The sequence below is a fragment of the Poecilia reticulata genome, linkage group LG22 (genome assembly GCF_000633615.1).
Source record: "Poecilia reticulata strain Guanapo linkage group LG22, Guppy_female_1.0+MT, whole genome shotgun sequence".
NCBI classification, from domain to species: Eukaryota; Metazoa; Chordata; class Actinopteri; order Cyprinodontiformes; family Poeciliidae; genus Poecilia; species Poecilia reticulata.
In genome coordinates this window covers 16,145,248-16,170,778 of record NC_024352.1, presented here as the reverse complement: position 1 = coordinate 16,170,778, position 25,531 = coordinate 16,145,248, and the positions used below count along the sequence as shown (strand labels likewise).

General features: G+C 37.7%; 1 protein-coding gene across 1 annotated transcript in view; it reads right to left on the bottom strand.

The window, feature by feature from the left end:
- Positions 1-25,531, bottom strand: part of alk (ALK receptor tyrosine kinase) — a 410,868-nt gene that overhangs the window by 216,068 nt on the left and 169,269 nt on the right. Inside the window, exon 3 of the mRNA XM_017302413.1 lies at positions 6,238-6,396. Coding sequence (XP_017157902.1) covers positions 6,238-6,396 — 159 coding nt within the window. The remainder of the gene's footprint in view (positions 1-6,237; positions 6,397-25,531) is intronic.

The following is a 25,531-nucleotide window of genomic DNA, read 5'->3' as shown; positions in this document are numbered from 1 at the left end:
ATAAAGTGCCTTGCATTTCTTTCATTAGAATTTCTTAAACTTGGTGTCAGTTTTTCATTTTACATCGACAAACCTCTGGGTATTTAAATAGTATTTTGCAAAATAGTGCAGTGGAAGTTACATGTTTTCAAATGGATTTGAACAAAATTCTGGGAAACGCGACTTCAGTCGCTCTAAGCCAACTTTGATCTGTTTCGAGTTTTTCAAATTTTTTAAAAACAGTTGTCATGTCAGATGAATATTGCAAGACATTGTGTGTCTTTACTTGAGTATATAAAGTAGATAAAATAAAGTAATACATGTCTGAAAGAAAGTAATCTGTCGCTTATTTTTGCTCAACTGCTTTTTAAACATCCAGATAATCAACTAATGCCCCAAGTCTGTTGCCAATGAGGTAATATTTTTTGCTTTGTGTCCTGATTCTACTGTGTTTTAGGCTCAGGCTGGACATGGATAGACCAACTCCAAAGTAAAGGCTTGCTTCAAATGCCAGGGTTATTATATTTCTGATACAAAACACATAAGTACAACAAATTGCCTCTCATCCAAAGTAATGGTTCATAATTATTTGCTCAGATAGGAGGGTTGCTGGGTGCAGAAAAAGCAACTGGGTAGCGTTCCTGCCTGCATGGCAAGTGGACCATTGATCTATCTAGATGCAATCCTGTGACCAAGAAATGAACAGGTAATAGTTTTCTGCAGGTTCGTTTTTAAATCAAACTTTGAGAAACTTTGTATGAAACTTATAATCAGCAAGGATCACCAGCAGGAGATTTTACTGTTTTGATCCAAAGGACTATAGAAGCGAAGATTGTGCTATCCTTACCGAGAAGGGCAAGAGCTTAGTGGAAAATACTCAATGAGGATTTTTTTAGCTGTTACGTCTAATTTGATGTCAGCTGCAGTTTTTCCTATTACCTGTCCTGATGCTGATTGTTTTAAAAGCAGAACAATTTCAACATATACCATCATTGCAATTTCAGTGTGCAATATTCATATCAACACAGGACTGAAAAGAAGTCTAAAAATTGCTTGCTAAAACACTCCAGGTGTTTTGAACCTGCATTTTACAAGTTATTGTATTATTTATCCAGTTGGACAGAGTCCAAAGGTTAGCAGACTGGACACAAAACACTGAAGGTCACAGAGTGATGAAAGTAAAAAAAAGAGGTAAAAAAAGAGTGAAAAAAAGAGTGAAAAAAAAGAAAATAGGCATGTAAGAGTTAATTGCCCATACCCCAAATTTCACTTTGTCAAATGTTTCATATTTTGTAAAGTTTCTATGAAACTGTTAAAGGCGTGCATGTCTTAAGGCACGCTTAGCTTAACCCAATCAGTTACATAAGTGGCTTTCATGTTCTCAGTACTGACCTGGTTTTAAGATCCTGAACCTAATCTCCTTTCAATTACTTGTGTGTTTGGCACTGATGATCCTAACATGTTCTCAACAATGCCAACAGGTGCACCGTTTCGTTTAAATGTTTCCAGGTGTGAGTTTCTGTTAAGCTCCCCTGACCAAAATATGTTGCTTTCAAAAGCAGAGTCCCTTTTCCTTGAGAGTGGGAATAAACTGCTGAGTCTTGACCTGATGAGTTGGCTCTTTTGTGTTGCGCCATCCTTTTGTTGCTGCTGTTGTTTTGTTTCTCCAATACAACGATCCGAACATTCCTCACTGCACTGGGCTGCAAATACCACACCACTGAGCTCGTGATTTGGGTGATTTGTCCTTGGGTTGAATCAATTTCTGTCTGAGAGCATTACTGGATTTAAAATTTGAACATTGAGTTTAGAAAATAGTCTTAATTCGTCAGACATGGGATGGCTATGTTCTTCTGCCTCCTCTTGCCCTGTCCTGCACTCGCCTGAATTGACTGTTTTGTTTTAATTCCAAGATGCTTTAACACACACTAAGTTGAATTCAAATGCTTTTTCGAAGTACTTGTGATCTTTGTCCTTGCCTTCCCTCTTTATGAGGACATGTTCAGTTTGATGCTGTATCTTATCATCAACGTTTGTGTCAACGTTATCATTGTTGGGGACATGTTAGGATCATTAGTGTTAACAACCATAACAGAGAATCGAGCATAGGGTTAGGGCCAGAGGCTCATGTGACCTTGATGACCTCATTAGCGATTACAATGACCTCGTTAGTGCCCTCTTTTGCCTTATCAGTCTGATTGTTTCTGATTACAACTTATAAGCCTTATAGGTCGAACGCAGGTTTTACCACCAAAGTAGCCTCTTGGATGAGAGTCAAAAAGTCTTCAAGATAAGAGAAGTCCAGTTGCCTTTGTTTATAATGCCCGAGATTACTTACAGCACAAACAGTAGGTGCTTCAGCACACTACATACTTAAACATAAAAAAAAAGGCAAGACAAGACTGCAAGGCAGAGCCAATCTTCCTCTGGCCTGATAAAAATCCAGATGACACCTCTGGTTGCCAGATGACAGACCTCCTCGGGGCCACTCTTCATTACAAACAAACTGCTCCAGCAAACAGCATCTTACTTGAATTTGCTGCCAGTCAGCTCCAGCTTCTCCATTATGTGCAAAAGAGCTAGAAATCAATGCTCAATCATTTTCACACTGTCTTTGGCTACAGACATTCAGATAATTTTTTTGTCTTTGTTTTGACTCACCAGAGAGTCTAATTCACAATCTGTTCAGGAGTCGTCAGCGTTGGCTCACTTTCAATCAATTAGAGTCACAGGAGATTTGGTTGCCGCAGAGATTTGAGCAGTTTGCAACAAATGGAAATTTGTTGAGCTGTACCTCCCTCTGCACTTGCTGCTGTCTTTACTTGTTAAGGATAGAGTTTAGAAAACAACTTTGTGACAAAACTATTATGAGCGCAGATATATTTCTTTTTAAATGTTTTGCATATCCACAGACACATTCTATTTACTCAGATTACTGTCCTTAGGAAGGAGCAGAGCGTACCATGTGCTGCAGCGTCCAGTAATGGCCAGAGACAATACAAGCAAGTTCAAAATATGATAAAAAAAAAATCTAATTTCAGCAGTGGTTTCGTCATATCTGGTTGTAAACAGCTTTAATTATTCATTTTCTGGGAGTCTGCATTGAGTCGAGGCAAGCTTCTATTTATGGATGCAGGACTCGTGCTTGATCCTGCTAACCTTAGTGATTTTCCAGCTTGCATCTGCACATCTTCAGCCCAACGACCAGCTTTTTGTATGAAAGTAACATAGCCTATTTACAGGCTATAATGTTTCACATTTTACAACACATTATTTCAGGACTATAGAAAACAGCTTCAGCTATTCCTATACATCAAAGCCTTCAAATCTCCATCATTTTTTACCCCCTGTTTTCCAAAGAGAAATGTTTAAATGTGTGAAGAACCTCCTCGCCCATCTCAGTTATTCAAAACATACCAACTGAATTGTGGCTAGCAGATGATTGTAACATGGAAATACACAACTATTTGTTTTGCATTTCAGTAATGTCTGCCTTTAATTCTATTGTTCCTAAACAAAAAAACACCTTACAGTATTTGGTACAATTATTCTTGAATAATTGTATCAAAAGGAAAATAAATTTCTTTTCCTTTTACAGATAGGTTATTTGAACAAACAGGCAATTTAATAAAAAATAAAAAAAACTGGCAAAGATTTTGTACACCTTAACCTAAAATGTAAGTTTTGAATCAATTATAGGTCCTTTATACTTTTTAAAAAGATTTGTTGCCTGACCTGTGAGCAAAGTGAGACGGAGCAAAACCTCCGTCTCCGCAGTATATATAAATGGCATGGATAGAAATCTGTTTTCAAATTAGGACCACTACAACAAAGCTCTAAAACAGTGGCCTGTGGTTTGAATGCTGGCCGCAGGCTGCCTGTTTCTGACTCCTAAGCTGTGATTCTTTCACTATGTCAACATTTCCATATCTAGGTGCCAGGTTAGTATGCGCACTGTTTCCACAGGAAGACTACCAGATGCCATTATATCAGTTATGTAACATAGCTATGTGGAGTGTCATTTCCATGCCAATGGCACATTGACCACTTGTGACAGTGTCACTCAAAAATCACTGCTGTAGTGTAAGTGGCACGTTGTTACTGTCACCTTAGGAGCAGTTATACTTCCTGAGAAGCAGGAGCCTGTTGAAATAAAAACATGTTCCAGATTCAATGCTAAAAGGAAAATTGAACAGTGAATGCCGACGCTTCAAACAGGTATGGACGGAATGGCTTGAGTCATTCTTTCTTCAACCAGCACAAAAACTATGTACTTAATTTGCCAGGAAACCACATGAAAAAGTATGGAAGAGATTTCAGCTTTAAACTGTGTTATTACAGCAAACATGAGCATTTTGCAAATAATGTCAAGAAATTTCAGTTAGGAACAATAAAAGTAAATGCACTAAGATCATCCAGTCAAGATGTAAGCAGGATTCTTGTTACATTTATGACAACAAAGAGCAAGAATATGCTCAGTTAGAATAGCATGGAATGTAAAACAGTTTTTCCACAAATTAGATCTTGATATCTAACCCTAACCCTAACTGATAACAGTTCTGTGGAGTCATTGATTCCTTATGCTAAACTTAAAGGGACTTTTTATTTTTCTTTAGCACGTATGATTTGGGGTATTTTTAATTACTGAGATGCTTAATTTATTTTGAATAAAACTGTTGTCTCATGTGGCTTGACTTATAATTAATGGACCTTGGACTCATTCAAAAATGTATTAGTAGGAATTAAATTTCAGTTCCCTACTATGAAATAAAGCTTGGAGTACAGTACTTTATAACATCTCCTACTGTTGCTTTGTATATATAAAATACAATATCTGCATATCTTCGACAAAATTAGAGCATACAAAGAGGGGTTATTTTAAGTGATAAGAAAGGCAAATTCAATAAACTATAGAATACTTAAGACTTTCATAGGAGACCATTTCTTTTTATGTGGATCAGCCAAGACTATCCTAACAACAATTTTATTTAAATCAAGAAACATGTCTCCAACAAGGTAAATTTCTACAAGCAGAAACTTAATCACATCTATAAAATGACAGTTGTCTGTCTATAAAGCCAACCTACATAATATAAAAAGAAAATTCAACTGGTGCATAAACTGTTTAGCTACTAGCTTCTCAATGTCCTTTGACAAATTAGATAAAAGCAGATTGGACTGTAGATTTAAGTTGACAAATTATGTCCCCTTTTAACAAATGGAATAGCAGCAACAAGTTTCCAAGCAGTTAGAAACATTCATTAACCAACTGAGTGTTAATTAAATTGCTACTGGCTCCTTGGTTGCATGTCCTCCCCCTCCCACCTTCTTTCCATCCCCTTTCTGTTGGATTTTTTTCAAAATAAAAGCCACAAGTGGCAAAAAAAGTGAAGTTCATGCTATGTCAGGACAGGAGACAAGATGTTTCCATCCCTGAAATTATGACGCAAAGAATCTCTTAGTCTAAACTATGTTACAGAGAGAAAACACAACATGCTTTATCTGTGGCATTGTTCATTAAAATGGCACATTTCTAATGTATTAAAATTAAATACGATCTGTACACTTAATGATGTTGTATTAGGGATTAGGTATTATTCAGCAAGTACTTTTACTTTTAATACTCAAGTATTTTTAAAAGCTAGTACATTTTTACTTTTACTTAAGTACAAATGTTAATGTGGTAGTTTTACTTTTACTTGAGTACATTTTTGTCTGTGTATTTGTACTTTTACTTAAGTAAATTTTTTGAGTACTTTCTCCACCACTGGAGGCATGTTGAGTCAAAGCTTAGTTTACAACCAAAACTACACTTGCAGGACGGGCGGGCATGGTTCAAATCCAGGGTCCATCTCCCTTTCCTTACCACTGAGTGCATTTGACATTTTTCAGATTCATCCAACATGTGATCTCACTGGTCTCAGGACTCATTAAAGACAGACAGGATCTCAGGACTCATTAAAGACAGACAGGAAAACATTTAAGGGAAGTAAACAGACTCGTCTCTCCTATTTTACTATCACCTCAGGAGATGAGATGTTCCCAGTTATAGTCTGAGCTGACAGTTGTGGATGTGGGAAGGCATGTTGCAGTGTAACAACTGATGTATTATGACAAAAATAAGCCGTTTTGAACTAGTTATGGTATTTTGACATAGCTATGATTAATGGACTCTTTGGTCCAAACTCAACGTAATCAGAAAACCTTCTAGAAGTTATCGAAAAACAAAGTTCCCCTGCAACGGGGGAAACGTGATACCTTCATTCTTACCTTCCTCCCAACCATGAGGACTTTCCGTCTTCTTTTCACTTTTCCCGTTCCGTTCATCCCTCTGGTCTCCTGCTGCCACGATGCTCCATGTCAACTCGGGAACATCCTCATGCTGGAGGCTGCATGTCCTGCCAAGACAGCGCCGATCTAGAGAAGCACAGAGATAAACCTTCAAATGACGCACTCACAGCTAATACACCTCCAAGCGGGCTTCAAAAAGAAAAAAAAAATTTTTATTAACTTGCCTTTCACAATTGACTCCTACAATTAATTATCTTGCAAAGAGAAATAAAACTCGTTAGAGCGATAACACTAAGTCAGTGCAGGTACAGTAATGCACAAATTGGAAAAGCATATCAACGACGGCAAGAGAACGAATACAAAAACAAAATATAACAATAAAACAGATCCCCAGAATAACAACAGTTTGATTCTTCTTTAATGCTTTAGAACTTTATTTTTAGACATTTCTGGTAAAAGACTGTCTTTTTAAATTCAAACTACACACAACTGTGTATCAGCAATAAATATACAACAGCAAATACAAAGTGATACTAATCGCCAGCTTCCAAACCACGTACCCTGCAGCTTGGGTATGCATACTAAGCCACAAACACTAATCCAAAATGGTATGCATTAAGTATTTCTCAAATATGGCAAACAATGCGACATGTGCGTTGCCAGACTTGAGGAGGTGGTAAAATAAACATCCAAAACAGCAAGACTGGCAGTTCTGTCGCTTGGTGAGGGAAACGCCTGCACAGTTTAGCCCTGGGCTTAACAGGGGTTCTCGCTCAAACAGGCGCATGGTCGCATCTGCTGCAGCCCAACTGGCACACTTTATCATATGGGAGAGGTGCAGAAGTGCTTTGAAAAGCACAAAAAAAAAAAAAAACTGCTGGGGAATGGTTACACTGAAGAGAGCTTGTCCAGTTCCCAGCACCACACAAACATCTGTGAAGTATGGAATCGGCTCAGTCAATGGAAACATTTCCTGCACATATTTGATGTGATTTTTGTAGAGTTTTCATTCCGCATCTTTACTGAAGGGCTTCCTTTTATGCTGCAGCCAAACAGCAGACTGCGACGTTCATCCGCATCGTCATTTCCCCGTGAATACAGCTGTGTGTGGCTGGAAAACAGCATCTAATCATCAACCCACCAACTCTGTGCTTTACAGTTTGTGATGCTTGTGCTGAAATGATGTGCTTTGATTTGAATAAAAATATCGACTTTGGTCCCAATCAATTCAAATGATGCGTTTTAGGTGATTTCCTACCGAATAAGCTTTACCTTTCCGCGCTCGGCTTTGTATTAGGCACTCTAAATGAGGCCGTCAGAGTGATGCCTAGTTAATTATAATGTTGGTGAAAAAGCCAATGAACAGTTTGCCCATCTCATTTAAATATTGTTGTAGCACAGAAATATGGTGTTTATGGATAGAAATAAGGCTCATCACTTTTATCTGTCCTTCATTTCCTGCAGATAACCTCGTAAATGTCCATCCCTGTGGCTTGTTAAATCACTTCTGAGGCAGCCTGGTCACTTTTGAATCGCTTTTCACAGTAATGCTCCACAAGAGATGGACAGAGTGTTGTATTATCGCTCCACGTCCGTTTTTCCAGTTCACTCAGAATAATGGCCTGAATTTGGCCGGGATAATTTCACTTCGTACCAACAAACAGCATAAAATGCCGGAAAAAATAATTCTCTAATAGCTGTAATAAAAATCTCACCATGATAAACATAAAACCTTCTATAGTGGATCATCTCTTTTCTGTCGAACATAATCCTGTGCTGCAGCAAATGCAATTCTTGTTACACCCATAACTGCAAGACAATTCAACTTTAAAAATTAAGAACTATTATTTAAACAGGCATCATGTCCCCTTATCATGCAAATTACAACTGAAAAATGACTATTGTCACATAAAGATAGAGGAAAAGAAACCCATTTGATGAATAAGTAAATAAACACAAATAGGATTTAAATCAGGGGCTGCACAGTGGCGCAGTTGGTAGAGCTGTTGCCTTGCAGCAAGAAGGTTCTGGGTTCAATTCCCAGCCCCGGTCTCTCTGCATGGAGTTTGCATGTTCTCCCTGTGCATGCGTGGGTTTCCAGTTTCCTCCCACAGTTCAAAAACATGACTGTCAGTTTTTTTTTTCCCAAATTGTCCCTAGGTGTGAGTGTGTGCATGGTTGTTTGTCCTGTCTATCTCTGTGTTGCCCTGCGACAGGCTGGCGACCTGTCCAGGGTGACCCCGCCTCTCGCCCGGAACGTTAGCTGGAGATGGGCACCAGCAACCCTCCCGATCCCACTAAGGGACAAGGGTGTAAAGAAAATGGATGTATGGTTGGATTTAAATCAATACTTTGTGAGTCCAGAAAACAGTTTGTAAACATGTTGTGGTAAAATGCATTCTGCACGAGAACACCAAACGAAAGGATTCTTACAACGCCTACAGTAGGAGAATCAATAACAAGCCTGACAAATTATTCATTGATTAAATCTAAAAGCGGCCCAGTTAGAATTTAAACATACTGGGGAAGATCTGACATAAATCATAGCAATAGATAAAATAAGAACAAGAAAACCAAATGCTTTTACTCATATTCTGCCTTTTTTCCACTATGAAGACCAAATATCATATTTTATGACAGTAAACTTGATCTGAAAGTGGGCAACTTCTGGGAAAGTAAAAACTTTTACTTTGGAGAGATTTCTTCACCGTCTCTTTATGGGAAACCCTTTTCGCTCAACAAACATGAAACAATTTAAATCTGGTTTTAAAGACACCAATACACCAATACAAACACCAATACAAACTTTGCTGTATTGACACAGTTTGACCCAATACAGATGATTGAAGCGCTTTATATGGGCCGCTTTCATTGTAATGACTCTATAAAATCGATGCATACACCATCCTGTTATTGCGTTGGGTGTTCTACTAGCTGTACTCAACCCTCATTCACGATCCTAACAGTGAAATAAATTTGACAAGCTGTTAACCAGTTAGACAAACCAGATTATCAAACAAATGCTTAGTAACTCACCATTAGCCTATAGCTAGCAGACTGAGCAGAGGGCTGTTCCTGTAGTTTTCCTCTGCAAGTGAGGACTAAACATGTTCAAAAAGCTGCAAACTCCACAGTTACAATTAACCCTGTGTGCTTCTTGGTGCTTTAAACATCCCCTGTATTACTCTTTCTACATCATAAACCCATCTGCTGCGACGCTTCCACAACGATGCAACAAAGACAAATAGTACATACGTAGATATATAATATAGTTCTAATGGTAACTTTCTTTCCAACTAACTAATGCATTATTGCATTTGATCCATCCAGGTTTTGATCTGTTATTCAGATGTAGGTGTTGCATGGCAACGTAGAAAACAACATTTTCATATTTACTCTAGAGGAGCTGCTTTACAATGCTACTATAGATTAATAATTTATTTTTGCTTGTGTCTAAGCTGAGTTCACATTTTATGCACAATATCTCAAGGGTCCTTGAGATCTACTGTTCTGCAGCTTTAAGACGCAGACCTGCTCCAACACACCTGAATCAAATGAGTAACCCGTTACCAGGGTTTGCCAAGTTTGATGACATGCTGAAAAGGTAAATTAAATCGTTTGAATTGAGTGTGTTAGAGCAGGGATGCATCTAAAACCTGCAGGATGACAGCTTGCTATGACTAGTGTTAGAGACCCCTCTTGTAACTGCTTGAAAATAAGTCCAATCCAGTCAATGTAAAAGAAATGCACACGTTTTAAAACACTAACTGATCTTTTGATTGCCACGCAGTGAGCTTGTTTTGAACCAAATGATCAAAGTGATGCGTGAACGCATTTTACAAGTAATTTTTTTTGTTTTTGTCCTTTGTCTCACTTTTTACCTCCACGCCACATTATGAATATATGTCTACAAACATTCATTTTAGTAACTTTATTCTTCTTTTCATAACTTTTTGCTTTTACAGCGGTGCACACATGTTATTGCGCACAGTGGTGGCTATAGACCAAATTTACCGTGGGGGCCCAGAGTGGAGTCGATGTTTTTTTTTCATGGTGGCACAGAACCAAAGAATGAAACAAAAAGGGCAATATTACATCATTTAATATATCAAGTGAACCGCAAAGACTAAGTCACTTGCAGCTCTGGATTTGTAGGTTGCAGATGTCTTTAAATTATCAGATGAAAACTGTACAAACTATATTCTAGTTAATATGTATATCTTCTTAAAGTAACCCATGTAACTCAGATACGTCTTTTTTTTTTTTTTTTACTTTTATTCTAATCTATCTTTGTAAAGACTAAAATTCTTTTTAAATGAGTTTTTGTAACAAAGACATTTTTACTCTACTGAACATTTGCGTTTTTTTTATGTTTTCCATTAACAGTTAAATAAGCATTTTCTAACAGTGGCTATTTCCTATTTTGCCAGCCATTATTTAGATATGAATTATTGAAGGGCACTCAAAACCCACACTGTGGGAACTTTGTAATCATGCACCCAAAATTCCTCAAATTATTCCCACTCATGCAGCTTTCCAGCACAACCAGCTAACACGTGTTTAAAAATCAAGATTAATTGTGCTTTGTTAATCGGTACGTTTCTATTCTGAAATTATCCAGGGCTCACATCTATGCCTGTTTATATGAACTTTGATTCAAATGTACGTCCAGACACAAAACAAGCAAGCTTGCATACTTTCTGCATTCATATAAACGAACGCAGATAAATAAGTTGCACAGCTGTCTCCTCATGTTTTCCACCAGAGGATATCAGACCACTACTCATGTATGCACAGACACATTTGGCATGCAGGCAGGCCAAACGCTGCCGCATCCTGCCAAATGGGGACAAGAGATATGATTCAACTGTCGTGAGTGTGATCCAGAGCTGTCATCCAATTTCACCCACCTTCTGCTGCTGCAAAGCGACTCAGAACTGATGAATTGCCAAATGACCAGAGACACGGCTTTTAATGGTTTATTCATTCTTTGTGACATCTGTGACTTTTATTCCCCTGAATTTACTAGGGCCATATCTTTATTTTATTTTTTACTTTGCTTCATTTACAAGTTTAATATACCAGTGCAATCATTATGAGTCGAGTGGTTATTTAAGGAAATAGTGTTTACCATAAATTCACAGCACATTTCCCCCATTGGCTGTGTCTGCCAAAAGTTATCCTCGATTGCCTCCTAAAGCGCTTGCTAAAGCACTGCTAATTATTAGCGGGTCATGACAAACAGAATTCCTGTAAAAAAAAAAAAGTTTGTTTTAATATTTGATTTGTCCCTAAGCACAGAGTAAGTGTTGAAAACACAGACTGAATTTAAATCAGCTCCTCGCTCGCAAACTGTAATATCTCTGAGAGAAAAATTTATGGGCTTTATCTTTGTTGCAGTAAAAGAACAACAATCATCACCGTCTGAAGAAAACAACAAATCCTCAGTGCTGATGGACTTCAGCAACTGTCTGTACAACAGGGCTGTATTTGCGATTTACGCACAGCGGGATGAGAGTAAATTAATTATAAAGCAACTTCCACTCTTGCAAGCATACCTTGTACAATGTGCAAAAACAGATTTTAAATAAATCTATTTGGTATTGCAGAAGCAAAATATCACCCTGAAAATGCATTTATTCGGTAGACAAAACATCCACTAAGAGATATTTCTTTTTTACATGTTATCTGTGCCACCTTTCGAGACACCCCAAACAATTCCTGCTAACATAAATGGATCTCAGGCTTAAGATTTATACTTTACTTTTCAAGTAGAGAGTCTAGGAGCTCTTAATAGATAATCCTTAGCTTTCTGTTACTCAGATATAAATATAATGCAATTTAACGGTCCGTCTCTTAGTCACTTTTAAAAGGAGGAAAGACAAAAAACATTCAAGTAGAGTAAATGAGTGTTGATTTTTGAAAATTTGATAATGGCTGCTCTTTAAACTACTTTAGAACATGGAAATTTTCATTTTGCCACCGCAATGTTTTAGGAAGATGGAGAAGCTTCAAAGTTCATTGATGTGGAACCCAAATGAAACATTTTCAGTTGGAAAAGTCAACAGTGCTGATTATTTAAACATGGAGTAGATTCATATGAAAGTAGCTCTGATGCAAAGCTTCTGATGCAAAGTTGTTTTTTAATTAATTTAAATGTTTGCCAATACCAAAATCTGGTCTTGTGTAGATTTCAATGGATTTAAGAATTTAAAGCCGTGTAAAGAATAAATGCTGCCTGTAGTTCTCATTTTGCCATTTCCAAACTTTTGAATTGTGGGTTGTTTTCATACTGGTTTGGCCACTCCTTCTCTAATGTTTTGAACCAATTATGTTCTTAAACCCTCCTCAAACTATCTTCACGAGGATTCAGTAAATTACAGTCATGAAAATTTTAAAAACACTGTATCAAATTACATTAAATGTAACTACAGTAAATTAAGGTCAGAAGGATTGTGGTGTCCTTTTCAGAAGATCCTTCGATTCTTAAAGATCTTTTCCATAACAGGCTAGATTTTATGGTGAAGACTACCTCCAAGTATAAGAGACAGTTCCACATTTTCTGGTTTTAAAAACAGGTGTGAAAGGACAATAACTGTCCTTTCAGGACAATAACTGTCCTTTCACACCTGTCTGCACCAAACCCACATACATCCAACATAAATTATCCAAGTTAATGTGGTACTGTTTCTGGCTTGTTAGAAACACATGTGTTACAGTGTTTTTTATTTTTTATTCTCAAACAAATAATGAAGTTGTACATGTATCTAGTTGTAAAAACTATAGTAATTGGAATATCAAATCATGTATATTTGCTAGCCCTACGCATTTATATGTTCTTTATAAAAGTACATGTCAAGATTGCACAACATGCATTCAACTTGTATTTGGAATGGTAATTCTCAGACATCCCATAAGTAATCTCATTGATTTCAAATAATTGTCTTGACAGGGAGGAGCTGTGCAGTTTTCTTTTAAAACTCAGGAAGCGCCATGAGTCACCAGTGTTTATTTTATCTCATTTTGAAATGAAATCTCAATTTAAAGTGTCTGTTTTGTGAGGTGGGAGAAATTTAATTTCAAAAGGTTTATTGTCTTCTGTCACTGATCTCCGCTCATCTGAACACAATTCATAAGTCCTTTAAATGCTTGTGTAAAAAGATTGAGACGTTAATCACATTACTGTTGTTATTTGTGGATCTGGTCATCCAAGCCGGGCTTTATAGCTCTAAGAACAACAGATATTGATCACAATTAATGCCAACATGTGAGCAGCTGGCCTCCAGTAATGGTGTTTACAGGTTGCTAAGGACGTGATAGCATGTGGTGATAAAGTTTTATGGGATTTAGGAAAGCTGCATCTACAGAAGACATTTAAAGACACTCAGTGTCTTTGGCCATTTAGATTTTACTAAATACCAAAGGGTCAGTTAAGGTCAGTTACTATTTATCTTGATTAAAAAAAGCAAAACTACTTGATGTTAATGAAAGTGCAACCAATTATTTAGCAAATCTAGAAAATGAAAACAAGACAACAATAAAAAAAAGGCATTTGTTTGTGCTTGTTCTTTGACTTAAACGACTAGGATCGATACAGATGAGGAAAATCTAAGCTCTATGCAGGCTGTAATTTTATGTCAGCTTTCTAAAATGTTACTAAAATGTCAATAGATTATTGCAAACAAAATATCCAAATGGTTTTCTTCAATGATTGAACATGCTATACATGGTTTAAAAAAACACACACACACACAACAAAAGTGATGGAAGTTTATACGAGAACGTTGTCAACATTGTCATCGCAATACATCCCAATATCTGGATCACAAGATTTTCAAATACATATTTCACCCCTATATTGCAAATATGTGGGTTTCTTTGACTGTGAGCTTATTAGATTTTTAAATGAGGATGCTGGAAGAGCATCCAACATTGTATATGTTTACAGATGAAAAAATAAAAAATCCCCATGAATCTCCTAAACTGTAATGATGAATGTGTTTATTTCCTGATTACATGACAATTTCAGTCAACTCTGCTTATTTATGCATCTGAGTTTTTATTGCCCTGAAATACAAGGCAATTTATCTCCCCTGATGGCTGCCGGAGTCATCAATCAAACACAAAGATGAATAGTGGAGTGGAGAGTGACTTCATGGCAGGTATGAAAAATACAGCAAATAAAATGAGTAAAAGATATAAAACTGCATGTTTTTCCTGTTGTTGGAGGAAAAAATCACTAAAGTGTTTAATAAAATATTCTTGTGCAACTTTATCAAAAATCTATCCAGTATTGATCAGCTGTACTCCTACAGAAAGTTGTTTTCTAACCAGGTTTGAAAATGAACGATGGATTTCAAAATGTGACATATGTGATAAACACCTATCTATGCCCAATCTATCAACACAGCAGACGACTCTTGCTTATAATTTTATATTCCATCAAAAAGTAGATTCCTAGACATGTTAATCAAAGAAACCATAATGCGTTTAGAAGAGGAGGAGGACAGAGTTATCAAACTGCTTTGACTGAACTACATGTGACAGTTTGTGATGCCAGATCAGAGGGGATCAAAGTTCAGCGTCAGGCTTTCCATTCCCTAAGAACTCCTCTCACCTCGTCCCTTTCATCCCCACTTCAGTAACACAAAGATGGCATGCTGGCAGGGGGTCCACTGAAGTCCTGCACAACACATTCTTGAAGGCTTTGAAGATTTTTAGGGGAGTCCTAACAAAATCCAAACCACTGAAAAACCCATTTGTCTCGCAGTGCTTCAGATCATTAAATCATTCTGAGCTTCCCATTGTTTCAGTCAATAACAGGCACCGTAGGCTGCAGCACTAACTTTGTCAGCAAATCCTCCTAATGTGGCCATTGAATTTCCATCTAAAGCAGTTCCTTTACTTTGATTCAGCTTATTTTTACCCTTCAAAACTGGCACATTTATTCTGAACATCGGAACATATAACAACAAACAACCCATGCAACTTAAACATTAAATACAGACAGAAAAAAACAACATCCCTCTGTCTTGCTCTACTTGTGTTCAACTACAGCAACATCTGCCCATTCACACTGCTGATTAATAGATGCACTGGAAGTGGCTGTCTGACAACTCTTGTTTGTCAGGTGCCTCTTGAGACGTAAAGTGGTACTTGAACTATTTCCAATTCTAAACCTAGATAAGGATCCTTAAGTATTCTTCAAATTTGACTCAGGTGCCATCTAGGAGAGGGAAAACTATGTGTGAGTGGATTCCTTCGTTTATTTAAAGAGAAACAACACGGTCGGACATTTACAATTAATAAACGTTGCAACAAAACTCCTTCTGTCGTTTAAGAGCGTCGGTAGTAGTAGAACTGTAAAGAAAATAATCAGGAGGATGGTTTGTTGTGTTCTGCTAGGTCACAAGCATTCTTCATCCATATATAAAGTCATCCTGCTCCCTAACCAGATTTTTCCTTTGATCAATTTCAAGTTCAATATTCTACACCAGTGTTTCTCAGTTCTGGTCCTCGGGGACATGAATACTTTAGATGTGTCTCTGTTCCAGAACACCTTGTTCAAATGATTGCTTGACCTCCCCTGCATGCCATCAATCGCTGCAGGAGCATGTTAATCACCCACTTATTCAAGTCAGGTGTGTGGCAGAAGGGGGACATCTAAAACATCCAGGGCAGTGGTCCCTGAGGACCGGAATTGACAAACACCGTTTCACACTGATTGACACCGCACTACTTAGAGATCTTCTCAGAAGCAGTCAGTCTTGTTTTCAATGCTACATGGATCACTGTGATTTTAGTTCAGGTGTTCTGGACTATTTTCTACCAGTTTTGTAATATTTGCCCTTTTTCTTAATTTCAAAATATCTCAAACTCATCAAATTGGATTAAGACCTGTGGAGAACAATATTCAACTCTTGGCACTAGTTCTCTGTAGGATTTTGGCGTGGATTTGACTGGGCCATTATAACACATGAATATGCTTTGATCTAAACCGTGGGTGTCCAGCTCCCTTCAACCCTAATTCTACTGCTTCCTCAGCATGTCAAAGGCCTGCTAATGAAACATCATTTGATTCAGGTGTGCTTAACCAGGGAAAGAATTAAAACGCCATCATACCAGCCCGCTGAGTACGGATTTCAAACATCACTGATCTAAATTATTCTATTGCAGTTTCGACTTCATGCTTAGAGTCATTCTGCTAATCATTTGAACCTCCACCCCAATTTCAGTTCCTACTTTGCCTCCAACAGCTTTCCTTGAGGTGCATTTAGCTTTTTTCCATCTTCCCTTCAACTCTTACCAGGTTCACTGTTCTTGCTGAGAAAAATGCATCTGACGTCACCATGTATTACTGTGGAGATGGTGTGCTCAGAAGAAAAAACACAGTGTTAGGTCGTATTTGTAGAGAGCATGACACAGAATCTCTTGTCAGAATTAACCAACCGAGATGGGGCCTACAGTAACTCTGCAGCTCCAGAGTTACTGCGGGTTCTTGGTTGCTAGCTGATTAGTGCTTTCAATGCTGGTCTTCCAGACTTACAATTTTGGATAACAGATTAAAAAGTGCTGCACTGAGACGCTAAAAGTGTGGGATATTCCTTTTCAACTATAAGATATTCATTTACAATAGAAGCAAAATACAAACTAAAAGATCAAATATCCTGTTGATCAAAACTCAAAGACAAAACGAAATCCAGGTTCTAGAAAGAAAGAACCGAAGACTATACATATGAACCCTTAGCAGTACTTATGCAACAGCAATGCCTCCACTTAGAAATAAGGTGGATTTAACACGTCTCCAGGAGACTGCCATGAGCACCTGCCTTTTAACCTCTAAAAACCTCTTTTATTCTACCACTGAGCCTCATTACTGACGAACAGCACTACCAGCTGAGCGAGGCAGATGTTCTATTGTGGAGCACGGCAGCTCCTCAAGTGGCCAACATCCATCTGAAGGCGCAAGTGCGCTGCAGCTGGCAGCCGCAGATGAGCCAGGACAATCCATCAGAACAAGGAAAATCGAAGTGATGAAGACGCCGTATGGGAAGCGTTTTGCTAAACAGAAAACAGCGATGATCTGCCCTGCTGCTGTTCTCCGCAGGGGAAAGACAACATTGTGGGAAAAGCAGCTGAAAATATCTGACAGCTTCTGACGGCACTGATATTATTACTGACACAGAGAGGCACAGACGTTTGCCAGGAATTTCCATAACGAATCGGGTTTTGCCCTGTAGCCCCTGCAGCTAAAGGCTGCTAATGGAAGCAGGGTGATGGGAGAGAGAATGGGGGCAGCTGGTGGCAAATGTCCAGTCAGTCTTTGTTGGCTTTTGTAGCTGCTGACAAATGCCAGCAGACAGCAGATGCTGTGGGGAGAGCAAAGATCTATTGCTGCAGCCTGAAGCCATGTTCACCATGCCATGTTGCTGTGAACCGACTCGTTTATTCAGCCTCTGATGCTGTTCTGTGTCATACAGTGCAACTTCAGTCACTCATACAGAAGACATCGCTGTACAATCACGCTATAGAAACATAATGTTTCGACGTGTCTATGAAGACGGAACACGGTGTAATCAAGTCCATTACATAGAGAACAACAAAAAAATATAGTATATAAAATGGTTCTTGCGTGTTCGATCAGCATTTAATTTGCCCCAGCGAGCTGTGCCATGATTTGCACTAGCATTTGCAGTCATCTGGCTTTTACAGCCCAGATGTGCTCCAGCCACATTACGCTCGCCTCACTGATCGCAGAGAAGCTCTCCTTCTGATTTGCCAGCATACCAGAGACAAGGGGTCAGCAAAGTCATCGAATGTAAAAAGACAAAAAGAAAACTGTGGCAGGCCAGGCACATCCCAGCATGAGTTATTTCAAGACACTCTTCTCCAGTCGATTAACTCCACTAAGTCCCCTTAAACTGTTACTACAAGCTGCTGCAGCAACATGAGAGAGCCAGAGTCCAGACAGGCAGCTTGGTGCTTGTTGATCTGTCAGGGAAGTCAATTCAATCCACAATCTGATGAGAGCAATTCTAAAGTAGCAACATCAGGTTTATATGCACCCATTGGCTTCCTCTGGATGTCAATCCATACTTCACTTCACCTTATTTTATTAATATATTAAATATTCAAATCCGTAACACTTTATTTGAAGGGGTGTGCATAAGACTGACATGACACTGTCATAAACATGACACCTGTTATGAACATGAAGGAGTCTTTATGAATGTTTATGACTGCTTTCATGAAGTGTCATTCGGTAAATAATGACACTTTTAATGCAAAGTTGCTCTAAAAATTGCATTAAAAGTCCATTACAAATGCCAACTTTGCATGATTTTGTAAATTATGATAATTTAATGCAAAGTTGGCACTTTTAATGGACTTTTAATGCATGAAACTTTTAAAGCAACTTTGCATTAAAAGAGTCATTATTTACCGAATGACACTTCATGAAAACAGTCAAACATTCATAAAGACTTCTTTATGTTCATGACAGATGTTATGTCATGTTTATGACAGTGTCATGTCAGTCTTATGCAGACCCCTTCAAATAAAGTGTTACCTTGGAATCTTTTCTCCATGATTTGTAAACCCAAGTTATAATGAAGTAACCTAATGTTAATATTAGGGTTGATTTTTTTTTTATTATGCTTATTTTTTACAATAGTAAACACACTACCTTAACAATATTTATCTCCTTCAAGAATTGTTCAATTTTTGCTTATCTTTTGCAAATTTCTTGTTTAAGATATTGTTATAAAATGTGTTATTATCATACTTTTTAGATGAATAAAAATGCACTTTAGATCTTTTATCCATTAAAGTATGAAAGGGATCCAAACCAATCTAGTTGCCTGCAAAAAGATAATTGACATCCTTGTTAAATCATGAACTTCAGTTTCACAAGCCACACCCAGGTCAGATTATTCTGTGGCCAATGGAATCAATTTAATAGGACCTGTCTGACAATAGGAAGTAGGTTTAAAAATCTCAAAAAGCGACTCATCATGCTCTAATTTGAACAATTGAAAAACAGACATTGAAGTGACTTCAGTGAAGGCTACTGTTCACCGCTCAACAATAAGAAAGAGCTGAAGTGGTACCATTAAGCTTTTGTTACAACTGGAGAGTGGGGGAAAAAATAAGATAAATTAGCTACTTTGGCTAAATTCTGTTCATTAAATCGTTTGGAGGAAATAAAACAAACTATGCAAATTGAATGGGAAGAAGTAGAAAGTATTTTTTTTTAAACCTAGATTTCTAACAACAAAAGGTAAATGTATTTTTGGAAGACAATTTCAGAAAAACGTTTCATTCGAAGAAACCGTTGAGTCTTTCTTCATTATAAGCTTGGAACTGCTATGGTCTTGATGTCTGTAATCACAGAAATCTTCACACAATTTTTTATTTTTTTCTTTCTATCTTTTGAGAGGGTGGCTAAACTGATGGGCTAGGCAGGATACATAGCTCCAGAGTACTTTAACAAGAATAGTTTGCAAATTCAGATTCAAATAACTAGGACAGTAAAAAAAAAATAAAATGAGATTGTGAAAACTGGTTTTCTAAAAGCAAGTGACTTATTCCCTGAATCTCTCACTCTTTTAAAAGTAGAAAGAAGCAAAGAAATCTCACGGTTGGCCGAGAACTGTGGTGTTTTTTTAATCATCGGTTCTCTGCTATAATATTGTTAGGTCGAGTGTATCTTTAGAAATACAAGGCTTATCTGAAAAAGACCCAACAAAATAATTGCTCCTGTCAAGAAAAATGAATACTGTAAAAGACTGCACAATATATTACATTTTTAGTGCAGTATTAGTGTGTAGTATTTATATTGAAAAAAGGACAATTAAAATAATTGTTGGCTAATGTATTCAAAGTGCTATGATTTCAAATTGTAGATGCTAACATAACATTTAGTCAGAGTCTAACATTCTCACACTGGACACAAATTATGATATTCCGATGATGATATCACAACTGATATCATCACAATATTTACCAATAGTATTGGCAAGACAGGATGACAGGGGGGACAAACGGGACTCCTGCCCTGGGCCCTGCGTGGAGCGGGGTTCAAATCCAAAAAATATGGTTTGGCCACAACGTTTTAGTAAAGTTCAAAATGCTTGGTATGCCATAGGCAAAGACAGGAAAACACAGCTTCAATCTGTCGCTCTGCTATAGGTCAGGCAGTGGCTGCATCATTTTGATAAATCAAAGGACTGTGGCTGTCACCAGAGGATCAAGCCTCAAGTTGCAGGTAGAGCTCAGCAGCTGGACCTCTCATCTATGTGTCCTTTGCTCTTCTGGCACTAACAAACTGAGTTATTTCTGTCAGAGATCTGTTGCATGTTTACTAGAGGAAACCCAGGGCAGACAGGGAACGGGTAAAAAACAAACAAAAAAACAAAAACAAAACAAGACGGCTTGGTAGATGGTAGAGGCTGTGCTTTTTCATATCTTGCGCTAGATCAATAGACCAAGATACAAAAGAAGATAATTTTTTTTCACACCTCAGGCCCCAAATCAAAATACTGTTGAGAAACTGATGTTTAATTACTTATCTGTAAAAACCACTGCATGAATTTCTTGCACAAACGTTCTACACACAACCCCCTGATTAATAAACAGTTTAAGATAAGGTGCTGCAACTTTGCAACTCGTTTTATTATATTAAGTCTTAAAATAATTTCCAGGTTTCGTTTATTAAATAAATTGGTAACACTATCAATACTGCTCAGACTGTCTAAAAGGAGATAAAGTGCAAATAATTCACTGTGACGTGCACTTTTAGTCTAAACACAGACCACACAAAACATTTTTAAGCTGTAAGCATTGGTTATTGGCTTCATCAGTTCATTCTCTTTCAAAAGGCATTTAACTTTTCAGCATTTGTGTAAAATTTGCAACAATATCTCTATTGTTTCTGCCACTTTTGCTGTTTTTCTTATCACTGCCTCAAGCTTCATCTTTCTTCATCCGTCAGCCATGTGCACTACTGATGTGCCGTTAATGCGGAACTGTATGCAACCTGGTCCCTGAACAAACCTGCTCAGCTCTGTGATACTCAGAATTTTCTGTTTGAGGACAGGTGGTATGAATCAGATAAACTCAATTTTGAGTTAAGTCAGTTAAAGGTGAGTGCAGGTATATTATCGTCAAGATGTCATCAATGAAAGGCAGATAACATGATCCGCCATGGAAACGGGAGGAAAACAAGGAACTCAAAGTGTGCATTTGTGGTTGTTGGGATTACATAAGAAGACAACAAAAAACAATACTGTCACTGCTGCAAATAGCGTAGCAGAGATCAAGTTAGTGAATGAGTACAATCTAACAGAGATTCACATGTGTTAGCACCAACAATCATGCTAGTCCACATGTTACAGCTGTGGTAATAAAAAATAATTTACCATTGCAGGAAAACTGTATATCCACTGTCATGGGTGGTGATGCTAATTATTGTGAGGAATGAGTTGTAGCATAGCAGAGAGTAAGGGGTGGGGGGAGTGATTGACAGCACTAAGGCCCTCCTTCTGGCTCTGATTGGTTGTCTCTGAAATGGATCAGAGAGGTGCATTTAGAAATACTACAGAAAAAGTGACTGGTCTACTGCTGAGTTGCTCTGCAGGTTAAGACACAAGAAGCAGTTAAAAATTATTTCAGCAAAGGAATCAAAAATAGTTATGTAATAAAAGAAATATTAAATAAGATATTTAATTAATTGAATATATAAGATGGGATGCAGGGTACATCAACCGTGTCGCAAATATGAATTAATTTTCTACTGGTTATGGATTCCCACGGAAGACTATCTTCTTCCCGGATCAAGGCAAAGCTGTCAGCTGGCCTGAGTATCACCATTACAAGATTTTCTGATGTCATGAATCCCTGATAGTTCAATATCCGGAACATTACTGGTGAGTGATTTAAATGGGATACATTCACAAGAGAGCGATTGCTGCCTGTAGTTTAGCAGGATATTTTAGCTACATAGTTTCCATTATATATGCAGCCTTGTTTTTAATGAAGCTGTATGATTTCAAAAACAATTGCTGTACCATATTTTAGGCTATATTTAAATGTAAAATGATAGCTCCAAAAAATGTGCCAAGAACTGTGTCTAATGAATCCATGTCGTCTGCCCAGAACTGCATGCACTACCATGCTCATAACAGCTGCAGGAATATTTATGCATAATGCAACATTCTACTGACATAATTTCTGTTTTCAAAATATGGCCATGATTAAAACTGGCAACAAGAAAGTCACCCTGATACATAAGTAAAGCAGCGCAAGTCACAAGTGACTCATGTCCTGTCTTACATCACATGCTCAAAATATGGTAATGGTGACTCAGTTGTAGCCTTCGCTTCCTCACTTTCCTTCTTGAAATATCATCCTTACATAAAAATATTACATCAGCACTTTTGGAAACAAAAATGTAGGCCATGTACAAGACACTTCCACCATCTACCTATGATTCCTTGTTGCACCTCTGGCTTACAACTCAGGATTTGAGCTGCAGCACCAACTTGTGCACCGATATATGTGACATAACTGTTGTTGCCATCCTTTGGATTTTAGTCTGAAAGCAGGGACCAAAAAGGAGAATCGAAATTCCAAGACAATGGAGGAGACTTTACAAGTGGTCTCAGCAGCAGGACCATTCCTCATTATTATTCTAATCAAAAGAGCAAACAGCTATTTCATTTATCCAGCATTTTCTAAAAAGATACTACCTTTTCATTCTTAGTACAGCATCAGTTTAAAGCTTGCTAATTTTAAGTTTTTGCCTGAGGGAAAAGAAAACATCTTTTAAAAAGTGCTTATTATTGATGATGTTGTGCATCTGTTAGGATAAGCTGCTTTTATACAGCTGAATTCCCAAAGTTGCTCTCAATCTCATATTTTGTTTTTAGATGTCAGAATGAAAATATATTCATAAACTGTGGCTGAGAAGTTGCCCCTCAAGCCTGAATTTGTAATCCCTTTTTTAATCTGGACAAAGATTAAACATGACAAGAGACGGAATTTATGAAAATGTGGATTCAATCAACATTTACTCACTCCCAACCAAAGGCACGCTCCTGCAGGACTCCAACGCAACTGGACTTATAGGGTGCATTCACACCAGCCCTGTTTAGTCTGCTTTGGTCAAACTTCAGTTCGTTTGTCTTTAAGGTCCGGTTCGCTTGGGGAGGTGTGAATGCATAAAACTCTAATGCAGGCCAAATAAGCAAAGTCTGGTACAATTAAAAACCTAGGTCTCGGTTTGGCTGAAGGGAAATCTGATGTGGTTTGAATGTATATGTGGATGCAAGCGGACCAGAGAACAATCCACAAACAGGAAGCTGACTGTAGCTCAGGGCTTTCTGGTCAATATATCACACTCCGCTCTGGGGGTTAGCAAAGGTGTTGTGTTGGTTGCCATGACAACGGGTCTGTGTCTCTGTGTGTGTGTGTAGACTAAAGCTGACACAGAAAGCAAGAAAAGGCAGAATATAAGTGATTTAAAATTGTTTCACAACTGTTTATCAGCGTTATATTCCCTTTGCTGTGGCGCACTGCAGCCGCTCTCATTTTTAAGCCTTCAATAAACAATAAAAAACTGGACTAATTGCCTCGTTTGTTATGAATATAGCCATGTTCTGCACACAATCATCAAATAGGATGAAATATTTCATAAAGCATAGGTGGCACGGTTTGTGAAATTTTAAACTACTTTTAACAGCAGCAGTTATGTGAAATGAACTTATTAACCAAAATAAAAGAGAAATTTGCTTAGGCCTCTCTTGCATCTCGACAGGAACTGATAGAAAACAAACTCTGATTTATATCCACAGAGAGCACATATTTTACATATCAGAACATCAGCAATTTTCTCAGCTTTAATTTATACTATATTTTATAGAAATCAGGTAAGAAATAAGGGTGCTACGACCATGTTTTGTGACAGATTCCTGCTACAATGCATATGCAAATTGCAACCCTCCCTCCTGTGACAGTTGGTGGTGGGCAGCATCAAGCCGTGGATTTGTTTTTCCATTGGCATTTGACAGGCAAACTGGTTAATGATGATGCTAAGATACAGGTCAATCCTGGACGAAAACCTGTTAGAAGCAAAAGACTTGAGACGGGAAGAATGAATGGTTTAGATTAATGAAACATATATGTGTAAATGACCCAGTCAAAGCCCAGACCTACATCTAATTTAGGTGTGGCTTTCCCTCCAATCCCACTGTGCCTGAACAATGTGCAAAATCTGAGCTTCTGAATGTTCAAAGTAAATTTTTGCAGGTGTGGTTTTCTACAGTGATTAGGATATTCTCCCCAATGAGACTCACTAGTCAGACTAAAAGTACCTTTTGGAAACAGCAATCTTAAAGCAGGTATTAAAATAATTTCCAGTAAGCCCACATTTCTATTTTAAAAAATACTTAATTGGCCTGATTCTAAAAAAAATGCAGTGTTTGAAGTAACTATAAGTGGAATATCATCATAATTAAAATAAGTAAAAGCTTTCAAACATCCATATTTGTGTAATTGACCGAAATAATGTGCAATTATGTGTTTTGTTTATTGTGTTTCATTCAGTGATAAAATTTAAAAACTAAATGGGATTTTTAATAATATTCCAATTTACTGAATGGGTTTGTATTCTACACCAGAATGACAATTAATAGGTGCATTAACCAATACATTTGATACATGTGTTGAAGAAAGGATGCATCTAATCCCTGCATAAGACCAGCTCTTTAGGAGTGTATCTAGCCACCACTGATAAGATTAGATTGATGCTTTAACCTGAAAAACTTTACTATTAACTTCTTTTGGGAACTATAAATTCTGAAAGCCTCCTGCTCCATTATATTTTACTTAATGGAGTTCTTCGTCTTGCGTATGCTTGTGTTTAAACAAATCTATCACGGCTGGATAGTTGAACATTTTTATCTTTATAAAATATGGTACATATTTTCTTTGTTAGCTTCTATTGATGCTCCATTTCCTTATCCTGCTAATAGGACCATGTGTGTAAAAATAAGTTGGGTTTATCTGGAAACTTGAAGGGGGGGAGGGGGGGGGGAGGTTCATGGTCAGGCTGATCAAAGCAAAAACCAAGCTTTGTGACGGTGCCAGGAAGGATGATTGGAGGCAGGTCAGACAGAGATGTTCATGTGCACTGATGGGAAGCTGACGCCCAGCGTTGAGGCCAATTGGGGAAAGAAAAAGAAAAAATGTGGAGGACAAAGGC